The sequence below is a fragment of the Tauraco erythrolophus genome, chromosome 10 (genome assembly GCF_009769465.1).
Source record: "Tauraco erythrolophus isolate bTauEry1 chromosome 10, bTauEry1.pri, whole genome shotgun sequence".
Taxonomy (NCBI): domain Eukaryota; kingdom Metazoa; phylum Chordata; class Aves; order Musophagiformes; family Musophagidae; genus Tauraco; species Tauraco erythrolophus.
The window spans coordinates 33,909,125-33,921,450 of record NC_141474.1 but is presented as its reverse complement, the minus strand read 5'-3'; the positions used below and the strand labels follow the sequence as shown (position 1 = coordinate 33,921,450).

General features: G+C 43.7%; 1 protein-coding gene across 1 annotated transcript in view; it reads right to left on the bottom strand.

Moving 5' to 3' along the window:
- LEPR (leptin receptor) overlaps positions 1-12,326 on the bottom strand; it is a 36,494-nt gene that overhangs the window by 18,758 nt on the left and 5,410 nt on the right. Inside the window, exons 4-6 of the mRNA XM_086617175.1 lie at positions 6,697-6,902; positions 3,568-3,713; positions 2,725-2,869 (exon numbers count right to left, since the gene is read on the bottom strand). Of these exons, the coding sequence (XP_086473301.1) occupies positions 2,725-2,869; positions 3,568-3,713; positions 6,697-6,902 (497 nt within the window). The remainder of the gene's footprint in view (positions 1-2,724; positions 2,870-3,567; positions 3,714-6,696; positions 6,903-12,326) is intronic.

The following is a 12,326-nucleotide window of genomic DNA, read 5'->3' as shown; positions in this document are numbered from 1 at the left end:
AATTAACACCTATAGGGGAGAGATGCAGAAACGAGCCTTTGACTGTCTCCCTCCGTGAGTGATGTTTGTAAATTCTGATAAAAATAATCTTTAACACCCCCAGGCAAGCAGGAATTAAGAGAGCAGAAAATCACTGGAAGATACAGTGAAAGCAATACACAGCAGCACAGGGAAAACAGGGAATCATACAGGCTGCTGTCAATTAAATCTTGGGAAACTAGATAACCAGTGCTGCTTTTTGCTCAGCCCACTTTTTTAAGGCATTAGGTCAACTTATTTAAATACTGCAACAAGTACTCGAAACCTAGAAGGGCTTAGCTTCTGCAACTCGTCTCACAAACACGCACACCACAAATTTTAAAACTGTAAAATTGTCCTCAGGTAAAACTGAGAGAAGATCCAAGTAAGAGAAAAGTGACGTTTGGGTTTGGAAAAAAAAAAGATAATTCTACTCCTTTGAACCCTGCATGGATACTGAAATCCCACGTTAGCTGAAGCATTGCTGTAATACTGGAACATAGATTTTGAGAGAATTGCTAGGAGGAGAGGCGATTGAAAAGAAATAAATTAAATTAAAAAAAAAAAAAATAAATCAAGCTTTCCAGTAGTCACTAATCCTGCTCCTATTGAAGTCAGCAGGAGATTAATGTCTCAAAAACTTGTTTTACAATCTCAGCAGTGTAGTTAATATCAAATGGTCGCAGTGATAAGAGTAAGTAATTCACCTAGGCACAAAGACACTGAATTTTCAAACATGTAAACATGCCCAAGCTCAGCCTCAATCAGGCACTTCGGTGTTGCACACCTGCTGGAAAGCAGCAGTTTGCCAAAGATCAACCCAAAGCCAGCAGGAAAACCCTTAAAAGGTCAGGTTTGCTTTCCATAGTTGAGGAACCACATCGAGATATTTTTAGGATTTTTCCAAAACACAGGCCTTCTCAGACAGCAGAGCAGACTTACAACATTGTCATTGTCAAAGACTTCCCTGTTAAACATAAATCAGAGGGTGGAACTGGTCAGCTGTACAAAAATACAACTCCCTGATTTCAGCATTTACTCTTCCAGCGTTCACGTGCCTCCGGGAACGCACGGCAGTGCTCCTGCACCAGCTGCTTCGCTGCTCCCAGCTGTGCTGCAACGCTCCTGTTCTTCCACTGGCTCATCCCAACATTGAGAATATGCCAACTTGAGCTTCCTGCAGTGAAGAAATTAATCCCCCTATGCTGCCAGCAGGTTTGCCACAACAGGATTATTTTGCTGATGAGATGTGGATTTAAGACAATTACATAGCCTTGTAACGGGATCAATAAAAAATAAGCTAACAGCATCTACTGCACCTCTTATACATCCCTATTTCCCAGAACACTCATAAACCCTTCCTGAAAAATGTCAGTATATGCGTATGTGGGAGAAGGAGCGAGAACATGTGTATTTACACCAAAAAAAGTCTCAAAGCTATATAGTTTTATATATATATATGCTGCAGACAATTTTTTTTTTTTACTTTTATATATATAGATATAAATCCAAAAGACTAAGGGCCAGTTAGGGCTCTAGTCATACAATCAGGCATCCTGCTCAATCTGCAAATCGAACCCGCAACCCTGACAACTGACCAAGGATTTGCCAGACAAAATTTCTTCCCCTTCCTATATACTTTGACCATGAATAAAGAGCCATTACGATCCACCATTTTAACAGGAGCTCTGTTGATAGAAGGGACCTCATGAACTCCTAAGAGCCCTTTACTGAGTCCAGGAGGGCTCTTGCGGCGTGCGACACGTCAGGAACTCACCCTGCTTGGGTAGTATATTGATTACAGTAGATCAGATTTTATGCTTAACATTGAAGTCACACGCATCAAAACCGACTGAGGCTACAAGAAACCTGGAGAGGGACTTTGGACAAGGGTGTGTAGTGATAGGACAAGGGGCAATGGATTTAAACTGAAAGAGGGGAGATTTAGATTGGATATAAGGAAGAAATTCTTCCCTCTGAGGGTGGTGAGGCACTGGAACAGGTTGCCCAGAGAAGCTGTGGCTGCCCCATCCCTGGAAGTGTCCAAGGCCAGGCTGGATGAGGCTTTGGGCAACCTGGTGTAGTGGAGGGTGTCCCTGCCCATGGCAGGGGGGTTGGAACTGGATGATCTTTGAGGTCCCTTCCAACCCAAACCATTCTAGGATTCTGTGATTCTACTATGCAGTTTATGAATGGGGCTCAGCACTACAGACCACGATGGATTACATTAAATCTACAAATCTGTGTTCTGCCCTTTTAGTTCAGCTACAAAGCCTCATACTAAACTAAAAGTCAGAGAAAGCATTAAGAGAAAAATCTTGTATTGAGTAGAGGTTAAATGCTACCAACGGTCTTTTGAAATGGAAAAACTCTTGGGAAAAAAGCTTTTTCTGGATCTGAATGGGTGCCTGGTGAGCAAGCAACCAGGGACAGACAAGGAGGTGTCATGGAGCTGACTGAGCAGTCTACATGCATTCGTCCAGAACTCTTTTAACGCAAATCCTGTACAAAGGAAAGAGCAGAATCTCAGGCAAAGCCATGCAGAAAGAGAAGCAGAAGGGGAAAGAAGTTCCACAAGGTTTTTCAGCTCCACTCACGTGTACTGTACCTCCCTGGATAACACATGCTCTCAAATATTCATTCCACAAAACAAACCAAACAGAAGTCTGGTCTATTCCAAAAGACTACTTACTGCACGTGACCTACCTCCCAAATTGAGATCATACGGCGTGCTCCAGTCACTCCAGAACCCTGGACCATGATGATTCCTGCACCGCACTTGAACTATGTATGAAGAACCAAGTAGAGTATTGTTCATGGCCAGTGAGGTTTCTAGAGCAACTTGAACCATCTGTTGGATTATCAGAAGCCATTATTGTTGTATAATGAAGCACGAAAAAGAAAGAGACAGAAGGAACCAAAACAAATAGTCTAGAGAGCAATTTTTAGGTAGCAAGTTGGGTTAAAAAAAAAAAAAAGTTCTCTTCTTTAAATTCACCGTAAATTTGAATACGGTAGAGGTTGCATACCTCTGTGGAAAACATGTTGTTTCATTTTGGACTGCTAATTATCTGTTGGATTTTATTCCAGAGCCAGTTGCATGGTAGCAACAGAAAAAGCAATTTATTAATAAAAGCGATAGATCCTAAATATATACATCTGTATCACGGAATTCAGGGTTTGCTGAAAGGAGAGAGCTTTGCCTTCACAGAATTTAACATTTCATCCAAAAAGAAATACGGGAGTTTGTTAAGACCCAGTAAGAGATGGGTCTTTCATCATTGTGTAGTGGCTCTCCTAACGTAACAGACATAAAATCCAGCTTGCCAGCTTTACCACACTATGTTCACGTTTACCAGAGCCTACTGGACACTCCAGCTCAGGAGAAACCAGCGTGCCATGCTCAGCTCCACCAGGCCAGCTGTGGCGCTCAACCCACCACTGCCATTGCCCAAGGACAAGGAGGGTGGTAAGAAATCCTGGGCTCTGGAAGAGACCCACAGACCTGCCCTGCTCCATCGTCAAGCGAAGCGAGCAGAGCTGACTCACCTGCCAACCGTTTTGACCTGAATTTGCAGAGATCTTCACTTCATACTGAAGTGGGTACGGCATTGGCACAGGGTCGGACCAGCAGACCTTCACTTGACCTTTCTCTGTCATGTCTAGACGCAGGTTCAAAGGAGGTTCAGGCTTTACTGAGGACAAATTAATTGACAAGTTTACCACTGACCTTATTGCCTGTGACTGCTCGCAGTAACGGGTTTTTACTGGTTAAGAAGTCTTTCTCATGCCTTTTCTTTAAACCCAGTTTTCAAGAGCTGCTCTACAGCTAGCATCTGTATCACTGGAAAAGTGCACTCTGGCACTGTTACACAGTCAGTCACCAGGACATCCTGTTTGAACTAACATTTGTCTTACAACTACAAGAATTTCTTGCCTTGGGCCACGATTCTTCCCAGTAACCAAGCACTAACTTACCTGTTTTGCTGAAAAAAGGACTGAGGGGGATGGGAGTGCTGAGCAAAGCAATTTGCTCTGCTCCTCAAGAGACCTGAGATAATGTCCTCATATTGTACACAAAGAATCTCTGAATATTCCCATCCCTTCCACAGTGATTACGGCTACGAAAGAAGGTCTCCAGGAGAGCTTCATCAGGGAAAAGTAAAAACGGAGGGTTTCAGAAATTTCCCACAAGGATGAAGAGAACTCTCAGGAGAGGGAAACGGACAAATTAGAGTGATGATCAGGATTACATTCACTCTCCCTCAGAGAAAGTCAAGGAACCTAGATCCTACTTTCACCTGTTACTGAGACCTTAATCACTGTGTAAGTAGTGTCTTTTGCTTGACCTCGTCCTCATTCCCAGCTCTGAGTTTCATAGAATCATAGAATCATAGAATCGTTAGGGCTGGAAGGGACCTTCAAATGTCATCTAGTCCAACCCCCCTGCAAGGAACAGGGATATCTCCAACTAGATCAGGTTGCTCAGGGCCTCGTCCAACCTGGCCTTGAACGTCTCCAGGGATGGAGCATCCACCACCTCTCTGGGCAACCTGTTCCAGTGTTCTACAACTCTCATGGTAAAAAATTTTTTCCTAATATCCAACCTGAATCTACCTCCCTCTATTTTAAAACCATTACCCCTTGTCCTTGTCCTATCCTGTTTCTCCCAATATCCTGTTAAAAACCACTGCAGAGCAAATAGCACGCACAAAAGCTGAAGAGAAAGCATTTCCAAGGGTCTTAGGCAGCGGGCCCATGTTCACATGGAGTTCCATCTGCACTGGGTGTCTCCAGCCTGCCCCCACCCCCCCATGTATATCCATGACTTCCATTCAGGGCTTTATGCTGTCTACACTATGTTTTTGCTAACCTGGAGCGCAGGAGGTTGGGAAAGGCTCATAGAAGTAGTTCTAACAGGAGAATGAAGATGACAGTAACCTCCATGCAGGTGGAAGTGGGCTGGTAGCAGTAACCCAGCTGGCAGAGTTCGGAAGAAGATACACGTCCATGGCCCTTAGCTAGTGCCACGGAGAAGCAGAAGAATTGTCTCCTATCATTTGAACCATGTCTATCCTATCATGTCTCCTATCATTTGTGATCAGACAACACATCAGTCTCACCTGGAGCTTTCTACAGCTCCTGTGGGGTCCACACAAGTAAGAGTCGGCCTCTGTCGATACCAGATTAAACACAAAATGGCTGTTCATTATCTCTCTGAATGTGCTGAAAGAGACATCACATTCAAGGTGTCTCATCCAAGTGGTATTACTGGAATCTCACTCACTTTACCAAAAACCTGTTATTATTTTCAGTATAAATTCACTACCCTAAGTCACATCTTGTTTTTTTATTACTTATATACCATCTTGAAGCAATTAACTTAACGAAGACCAGCAGGAGTAAGTGATTTAAGGAGGAGGCACAGCTTTTAAAACAAGAGTCAGTAACTTCTACACCACACTTTCACAAACCTTGCAATACAGATGATGTCTGTTCTACTGATGCCACCTGTTCTACTGGTATCATCTATAGGCAAATACAACTCTATGTTACACAAGCATTCATAGTTTTACTCTCAAAATAATTTTTAATTCAGCTAAATCTTGGCAGAACATATACTAATATTATGCATTTTTAAAACACACTTCACTAAGCAGAACAAACTAATGATGCCCATTTTAGACACTGGCAGATGCAACTCTGCATTTTTAATTTTTTCCTGTAGCATACTTTAAAGGCAGCATGATGATGCATGCGACCTCTCATCTCCAAAACGAGCCCACCCAGAGACTTTTAACTTATTCTGTCTGCAAAGCGCAGCAGTTAGCAAGAAGTTGTGGGTTTTTTCCCCACAGCTGACAAGAGCTTCCCGCCCTTTAAAATTTGCCAAGATCTGCAATAACTGTGCATGCTGGATAGCAGCACATAGCAAATTCATAACGGCAGTATCGTTTTAACTTGATTAAATGCAGAGGAATGTTTTCCAACTTGGGAAATGCTGGAACTGTATGTGTAAGGAAGCAAGCGTCAGGACAACAGAGCTGCTTGAGAAAAGAGGTAGTTTTATTTGCTAAATAACTTCAGGGACAGCTCTTTTCTGCCCCCCTCGCTTTTTAATTTAAGTCCTCAGCAACCCAGGCAAATAAGCTCCATCCCTGCTCCACACTCAGGCACAGAGCAGTCCTGATTAGAAGTGAAAGCTCAGGTATGTTGGCAGCCTGGCCTGGGCTCGGTGTGGTTTTGTACAGGAGCCCAGACAGGCTATGGTGGCTACGGAACACGTACAGCACCTCCCTGAGCAAGTGAGACGGCACCAGGAAGCCTTTTCCTGTTCTGTCTGTGCCCTCCTTCTCCAGGAGAGACATAGAATCATAGAATCACAGAACGGTTTGGGTTGGAAGAGACCTCAAAGATCATCCAGTTCCAACCCCCTGCCATGGGCAGGGACACCCTCCACTACACCAGGTTGCCCAAAGCCCCATCCAACCTGGCCTGGAACACTTCCAGGGATGGGGCAGCCACAGCTTCTCTGGTCAACCTGTGCCAGTGCCTCACCACCCTCAGAGGGAAGAATTTCTTCCTTATATCTAATCTAAATCTGTCCTCTTTCAGTTTAAAGCCACATCCTGCTGCTGTTCTCCACTTAAAAAGGTTTAAAACGGAGGTCATACCTACCTATGTCTATGGGCTTGACAGACATCAAAGGTGACCACAGCGGTGTGGCACCAACCATCATCTTCAGCCACATGATGTAAGTGTAGTTGAGTCCCAGAGAAGGCACGGAGCACTCACACCTGTCATACTCACTACAGTCACACTGAGCAACCATGACAGTTCCCTTTAGAGAGCTCGTAGATACATCTCCCAGTGACAGCTCAGATCTACAAGGGAAAAAACAAAAACATAAACCAACACAAAACAGTGTTTCTTTCCATACTCTATCTGAATAGAGGAGGTTTGTCCATCTGGATGAGGCTTACTTATTAAAAAAAAAAACAGTAAAAAAGGCAGTAATTGTAATCAAGTGCTTTTACTTTGCTTTCTCCCTTTTTAAGTTGTTTCCAAGACAAATAGTTAAGATGATTTCATGATTCCCAAAGTTTGAGTTCAAAACAAACGTGTTACAATACTAGATGATACCTGTAGTTAACCAGACTAGTTTCTGATTCCCAATGGTAACTGTTACTAGACACACAAAGTCAGTTTACCTTGCAGTGGACTAATTGGTAGCTCTCTGCCACCCCCATTGAGATTACTTTCCAATTCCTACTCAGGAGGCACTGAAATAAAATCTAAACAATTTAACATTCCTTCCAGCTTCTGCTACAGTCAAGCATTACAAGTAACATAATAATCAAAAACGATTATCCAAGTGAAAAACAAATTTCAGAATAACAAAAGGCTAAAGAACTCTTATCGCTCAGAACACATTCTAGTACTAGATTTCAACAACTTAGAGTATTTGGAAAAAAATAGACACCTGCGTGCTCCAAATTAATTCCAAGATAAGGCTTTAATTATTTTTATGCTGGGCATGTTTGTCCATTAGACAGTCTGATGCTTCCTGGGAAAGCAAATTATTTGCTCGCACACATCACTACTATTGCCTTGGACAGGCTCACAGAAAATTTTTAGTAACTTACTGCTTTTTGCTTTTCTCGCTTCTCAGAGTAAAGCTCATGGGACTGTTTTTGACTGAACATTCAGATTTCGTTTCAAGGAAGTTTTCTGCCTTTTTCTTTCTGTTAACACTCCTTCCTTGAGAGTTCAACATCCACAGGTTTGAATTACACAACCCACTGCAGAAATTGTATGGTCTAAGACAAACATTTGAATTTTTAAACAGCCAATAGCTGCACGGGCATAATGTATGTTTCATAAACAGTTTAATCAGACTTTCTAATAATATGATTGCAATACACTTTCAATTAATAAATTAGAAAGCAGCACATACTGATATGAGCAGCCAAGCATCATGTCTCTCGATGCTAGTAAATGTTTTGTAGGATACAAACAGAACCTCCACATTCATATTGAAACACAGGCCGCTGCATTTAGTTCAGCTCTCCAAAACACACACATTTTTCTGTGGGTCAGCTTCAAGAAGCAGCACAAAGATGGCCTGTGCTGTTTCCCACGTACACACTATAGAATCACAGAATGGTTTGGGTTGGAAGGGACCTCAAAGATCATCCAGTTCCAACCCCCCTGCCATGGGCAGGGACACCCTCCACTACACCACGTTGCCCAAAGCCCCATCCAACCTGGCCTTGAACACTTCCAGGGATGGGGAAGCCACAGCTTCTCTGGGCAACCTGGTCCAGTGCCTCACCACCCTCTGAGGGAAAAATTTCTTCCTTATATTCAATCTAAATCTCCCCTCTTTCAGTTTAAAGCCATTGCCCCGTGTCCTGTCACTACACACCCTTGTCCAAAGCCCCTCTCCAGCTTTCCTGTAGCCCCTTTAGGTACTGGAAGGCTGCAATAAGATCAGCCCAGAGCCTTCTCTTCTCCAGGCTGAACAGCCCCAACTCTCTCAGCCTGTCTCCAGAGCAGAGGTGCTCCAGCCCTCGCATCATCTCCGTGGCCTCCTCTGGACCCGCTCCAGCAGCTCCATGTCCTTCTCGTGCTGGGGACCCCATAGCTGAACGCAGTATTCCAGGTGGGGTCTCAGGAGAGCAGAGCAGAGGGGCAGAATCCCCTCCCTCGCCCTGCTGCCCACGCTGCTCTGGATGCAGCCCAGGACACGGTTGGCTTTCTGGGCTGCCAGCGCACGGTGCCGGCTCATGGTGAGCTTCTCATCCACCAGCACCCCCAAGTCCTTTTCCTCAGAGCTGCTCTCAATCCACTAGTACACAGATGCTTCTCAAGCACCTTTTTCAGGCATTTTCAGAGCAATTCTCATGTGCATGAGTACTCTTCTACGCATGTTTTCAACCTCTGTTAACTTTATTCAAACGAGTCTCGATTTATGAAATAAATAAGGCACAAGTGGGCACAAAGCTGCTTCTATTCTGAGAGCAACCAGCAGTTCCCAAAGTATTCTTCCTTCTCATTCTATCCCACAGATATCTTTAGGCTCTTTCAAACATGTTTATGGTGTACTGTAGGTATTCAGCGACACAGGCCTCCTTAGGGTAGTCAATAGTGTGAATCCTTTGGGGCCAAACTTCTCACAGCAGCAAAGCCAAGATAAATCCTGACAGTTAAACCATCCTGGATTCTTTCCTGCTTTTGATATTTCATCCTTACAAAAAAAAAAAAAACACACAAAAAAACAATCTTATGTTTTTAATTTTTGAGAAGTAATTTTGGAATCATTTCTGTACAGTACGTGTTTTGTTTTACTAATTTAGAAAAAAGAAATTTAAGGATTTTCCAGAACACTATGCCCTGACAGCACCTGCACTCTGCAGTAGTGACCCCCTAAGCCAGGCAGGTTCATATGAAGATGTAGTTTAACATTTATTAGTGTTACAGTCAGTCAATACTGAAATTCCTAAAATAATTTTTACCAGGACTCATAGACTTTAGGACATGAGAATTATGGAACCTTACGCTGATGGTATCTGGCAGACATACAGCTTCTAAATTACTTGGAATATATTTGTTTTTATAGTTGTGGCTCCACTTTTTTCTCCTGAATTTCCTTTCAAAGACTTCACAGAATTTTCTTTTAAGTTTCCCTGCCTTCTATTGTTGCCCACAGATTTTATTAGTCTCAAAAAACCCCACAATCAATCCATAAGAATGTAGGCTTTTCATCAAGCCATGTCTTCAATCTGATCTACCCAGAAAGCACCTACCACCTCCCCACCCCCTCGTTTTCTCCTAATCGTTCCTAACAATTATTTCAATTTTTAACTTATTTGCACCCAGAAGACCACCTGTCTACAGGGGAAAAAAAACAAAGCTAGAAGCCTCCACCTCATGTTGTGTTGTGTCAGTACTGTGTTTCAGAGGCCACTTATTTAGGAGTAAACAGGCACGGGTTGCTATTTCTCCTCGCTCCCACCACACAAACCTTTCCATTTGTTTGCCATATAAAATCCTGTAAGGAGGAAGGCAAGTGTAACTGGAGGAAAACCCTGGAGCTCCATGCCAGGCAGGTCTTCCACCCCTTGTGACAGAGAATTCCCAGTATCTCACTTGGATGCTGTGGATTTCTCTTACAGCTCACTGCCTCCGCAGGCAACCAGTGCAGAGCCAGGGCAGGAACCAAGCTGCACTCTCAGATGCCAGGTCTGCTCCCCGGGGAAGACACACGGATACTAAGGAAGGAGAATGATCTTTGCACTTCCATGAACTGGCGAGACACAGGGACGATCTCACGAAATTGAATTTGGGATAAGAGGTAAGATCAATGGAGGACATGACCATGAGGGGCCGTCACATCAACTCACTGCAAACTGCCAAGCCTGATGACAAGCAGAAAAACACAAAGCTACAGTATTTTGGAGAAGTGCTGCAGCCTCGGACCGCATGAGCAGCCTGTCATCTTCAGCTTGGCTGCGGGTGGATCCAGTCACAGAGCAGGTCGAGGGAGGGGATTCTGCCCCTCTGCTCTGCTCTCCTGAGACCCCACCTGGAATACTGCGTTCAGCTCTGGGGGTCCCAGCACAAGAAGGACATGGAGCTGCTGGAGCAAGTCCAGAGGAGGCCACGAAGATGATCTGAGGGCTGGAGCACCTCTGCTATGGAGACAGGCTGAGAGAGTTGGGGCTGTTCAGCCTGGAGAAGAGAAGGCTCTGGGGTGATCTTATTGCAGCATTCCAGTACTTAAAGGGGGCCTACAGGAAAGCTGGAGAGGGGCTTTTTACAAAAGTATGTAGTGACAGGACAAGGGGCAACAGCTTTAAACTGAAAGAGGGGAGATTTCGATGAGATCCAAGGAAGAAATTCTTCCCTCTGAGGGTGATGAGGCACTCGAACAGGTTGCCCAGAGAAGTTGTGGATGCCCCATCCCTGGAAGTGTTCAAGGCCAGGTTGGATGAGGCTTTGGGCAACCTGGTGTAGTGGAAGGTGTTCCTGCCCATGACAGGGGGGGTTGGAACTGGATGATCTTTGTGGTCCCTTCCAACCCAAACCATTCTGTGATTCCATGATTCTATGAAGTTAGGCACTGCAGAATGTCTTTACTGAATTTCAATCAACTTCTTGCAATTGGAACACCTAACTGAAAACAAAAGGTCAAAATTGTTTTAGGAAGAAATACATGAGCTTCTACAATCCCTATAATTTCAGGAAAGGTACATCACATTTAGGTAGCTATGTTGAGGCATCTCATGAGGACCCCACTGTTACTCTGCTTTCCAGATTTCTGCACACTGTGTTTGTGCAAGCACGACATTTATTAGGAATTGACAGAGCAAAGCTGTCTGGGGTTCTAAGGATTTTCATTCACTATGCCTCCATGTCTTTGATACATAAGTGAACGTTCTTCAGCTGAAGAAGGCTCAATGTATAACTGATGCACTCAACTAAGCCACCAATCTTGAGGCAAATTGCATGATTTATCCTTAGGAACATGGGCCCAGAATTGAAGGAGAGCCTCACAGGTGCTTCAAATAGGTCAGAAGTATGAGCACACCCTATACATCACCATCTGCTGAAAGGGTACATTTAATCAGTGCTCAAAACTAAACTGGGAGCATTCATCTACGTCACTAGAAAAGCATCCCTAAGGCTAAGTGATTTCAGTTAATGTAATTAACCATTAGGGTTTACAGCATTCCTAGAACACAGACAACTGGAAAGATCGTTCGCTTTTGGTAGACAATTAACCTAATTTGTCTAATTACGTTTCAGAATAATCTTTCTCTTCCCAAAGACATGCTGCTGGGGAAGGCAAAAGCCCGATCACCACCCTGATGTGAGCCTTTTACAGGACACTGTCATAGCACCGTTTTGGGCAGAACAAAACATTTTCTGTTCAAAGTAACTTGGTATCATTTACAAACTGTGGATGTGCAAAAGAAGAGGATACTTCTTTTACGTTGAAAAAAAATTCAAAGCTGTTGAGGACTCAAGCTGTTCTGTTGTAGATTCTTCTAGGTCATTATTTTTGTACATTGCCTGTCCTATATGTGAGAATTCTGGCTTGACGTCCAGACTCCCAGAGAGTAACACATGCCAGGAATGCATATTTTTAAAACTGGGAATGTTTTCAAGGTATTTTGGCTCATGTGAATAAAATGTCAAGGTAAGGCAAGCCAACAGGGAAAGCTGTCACCTTACCAAAATCTGAAATGCTTTGCTAGCTGTTCCTCTAGAACATAAAGACCCTAAAAGAAAAATACTAATAT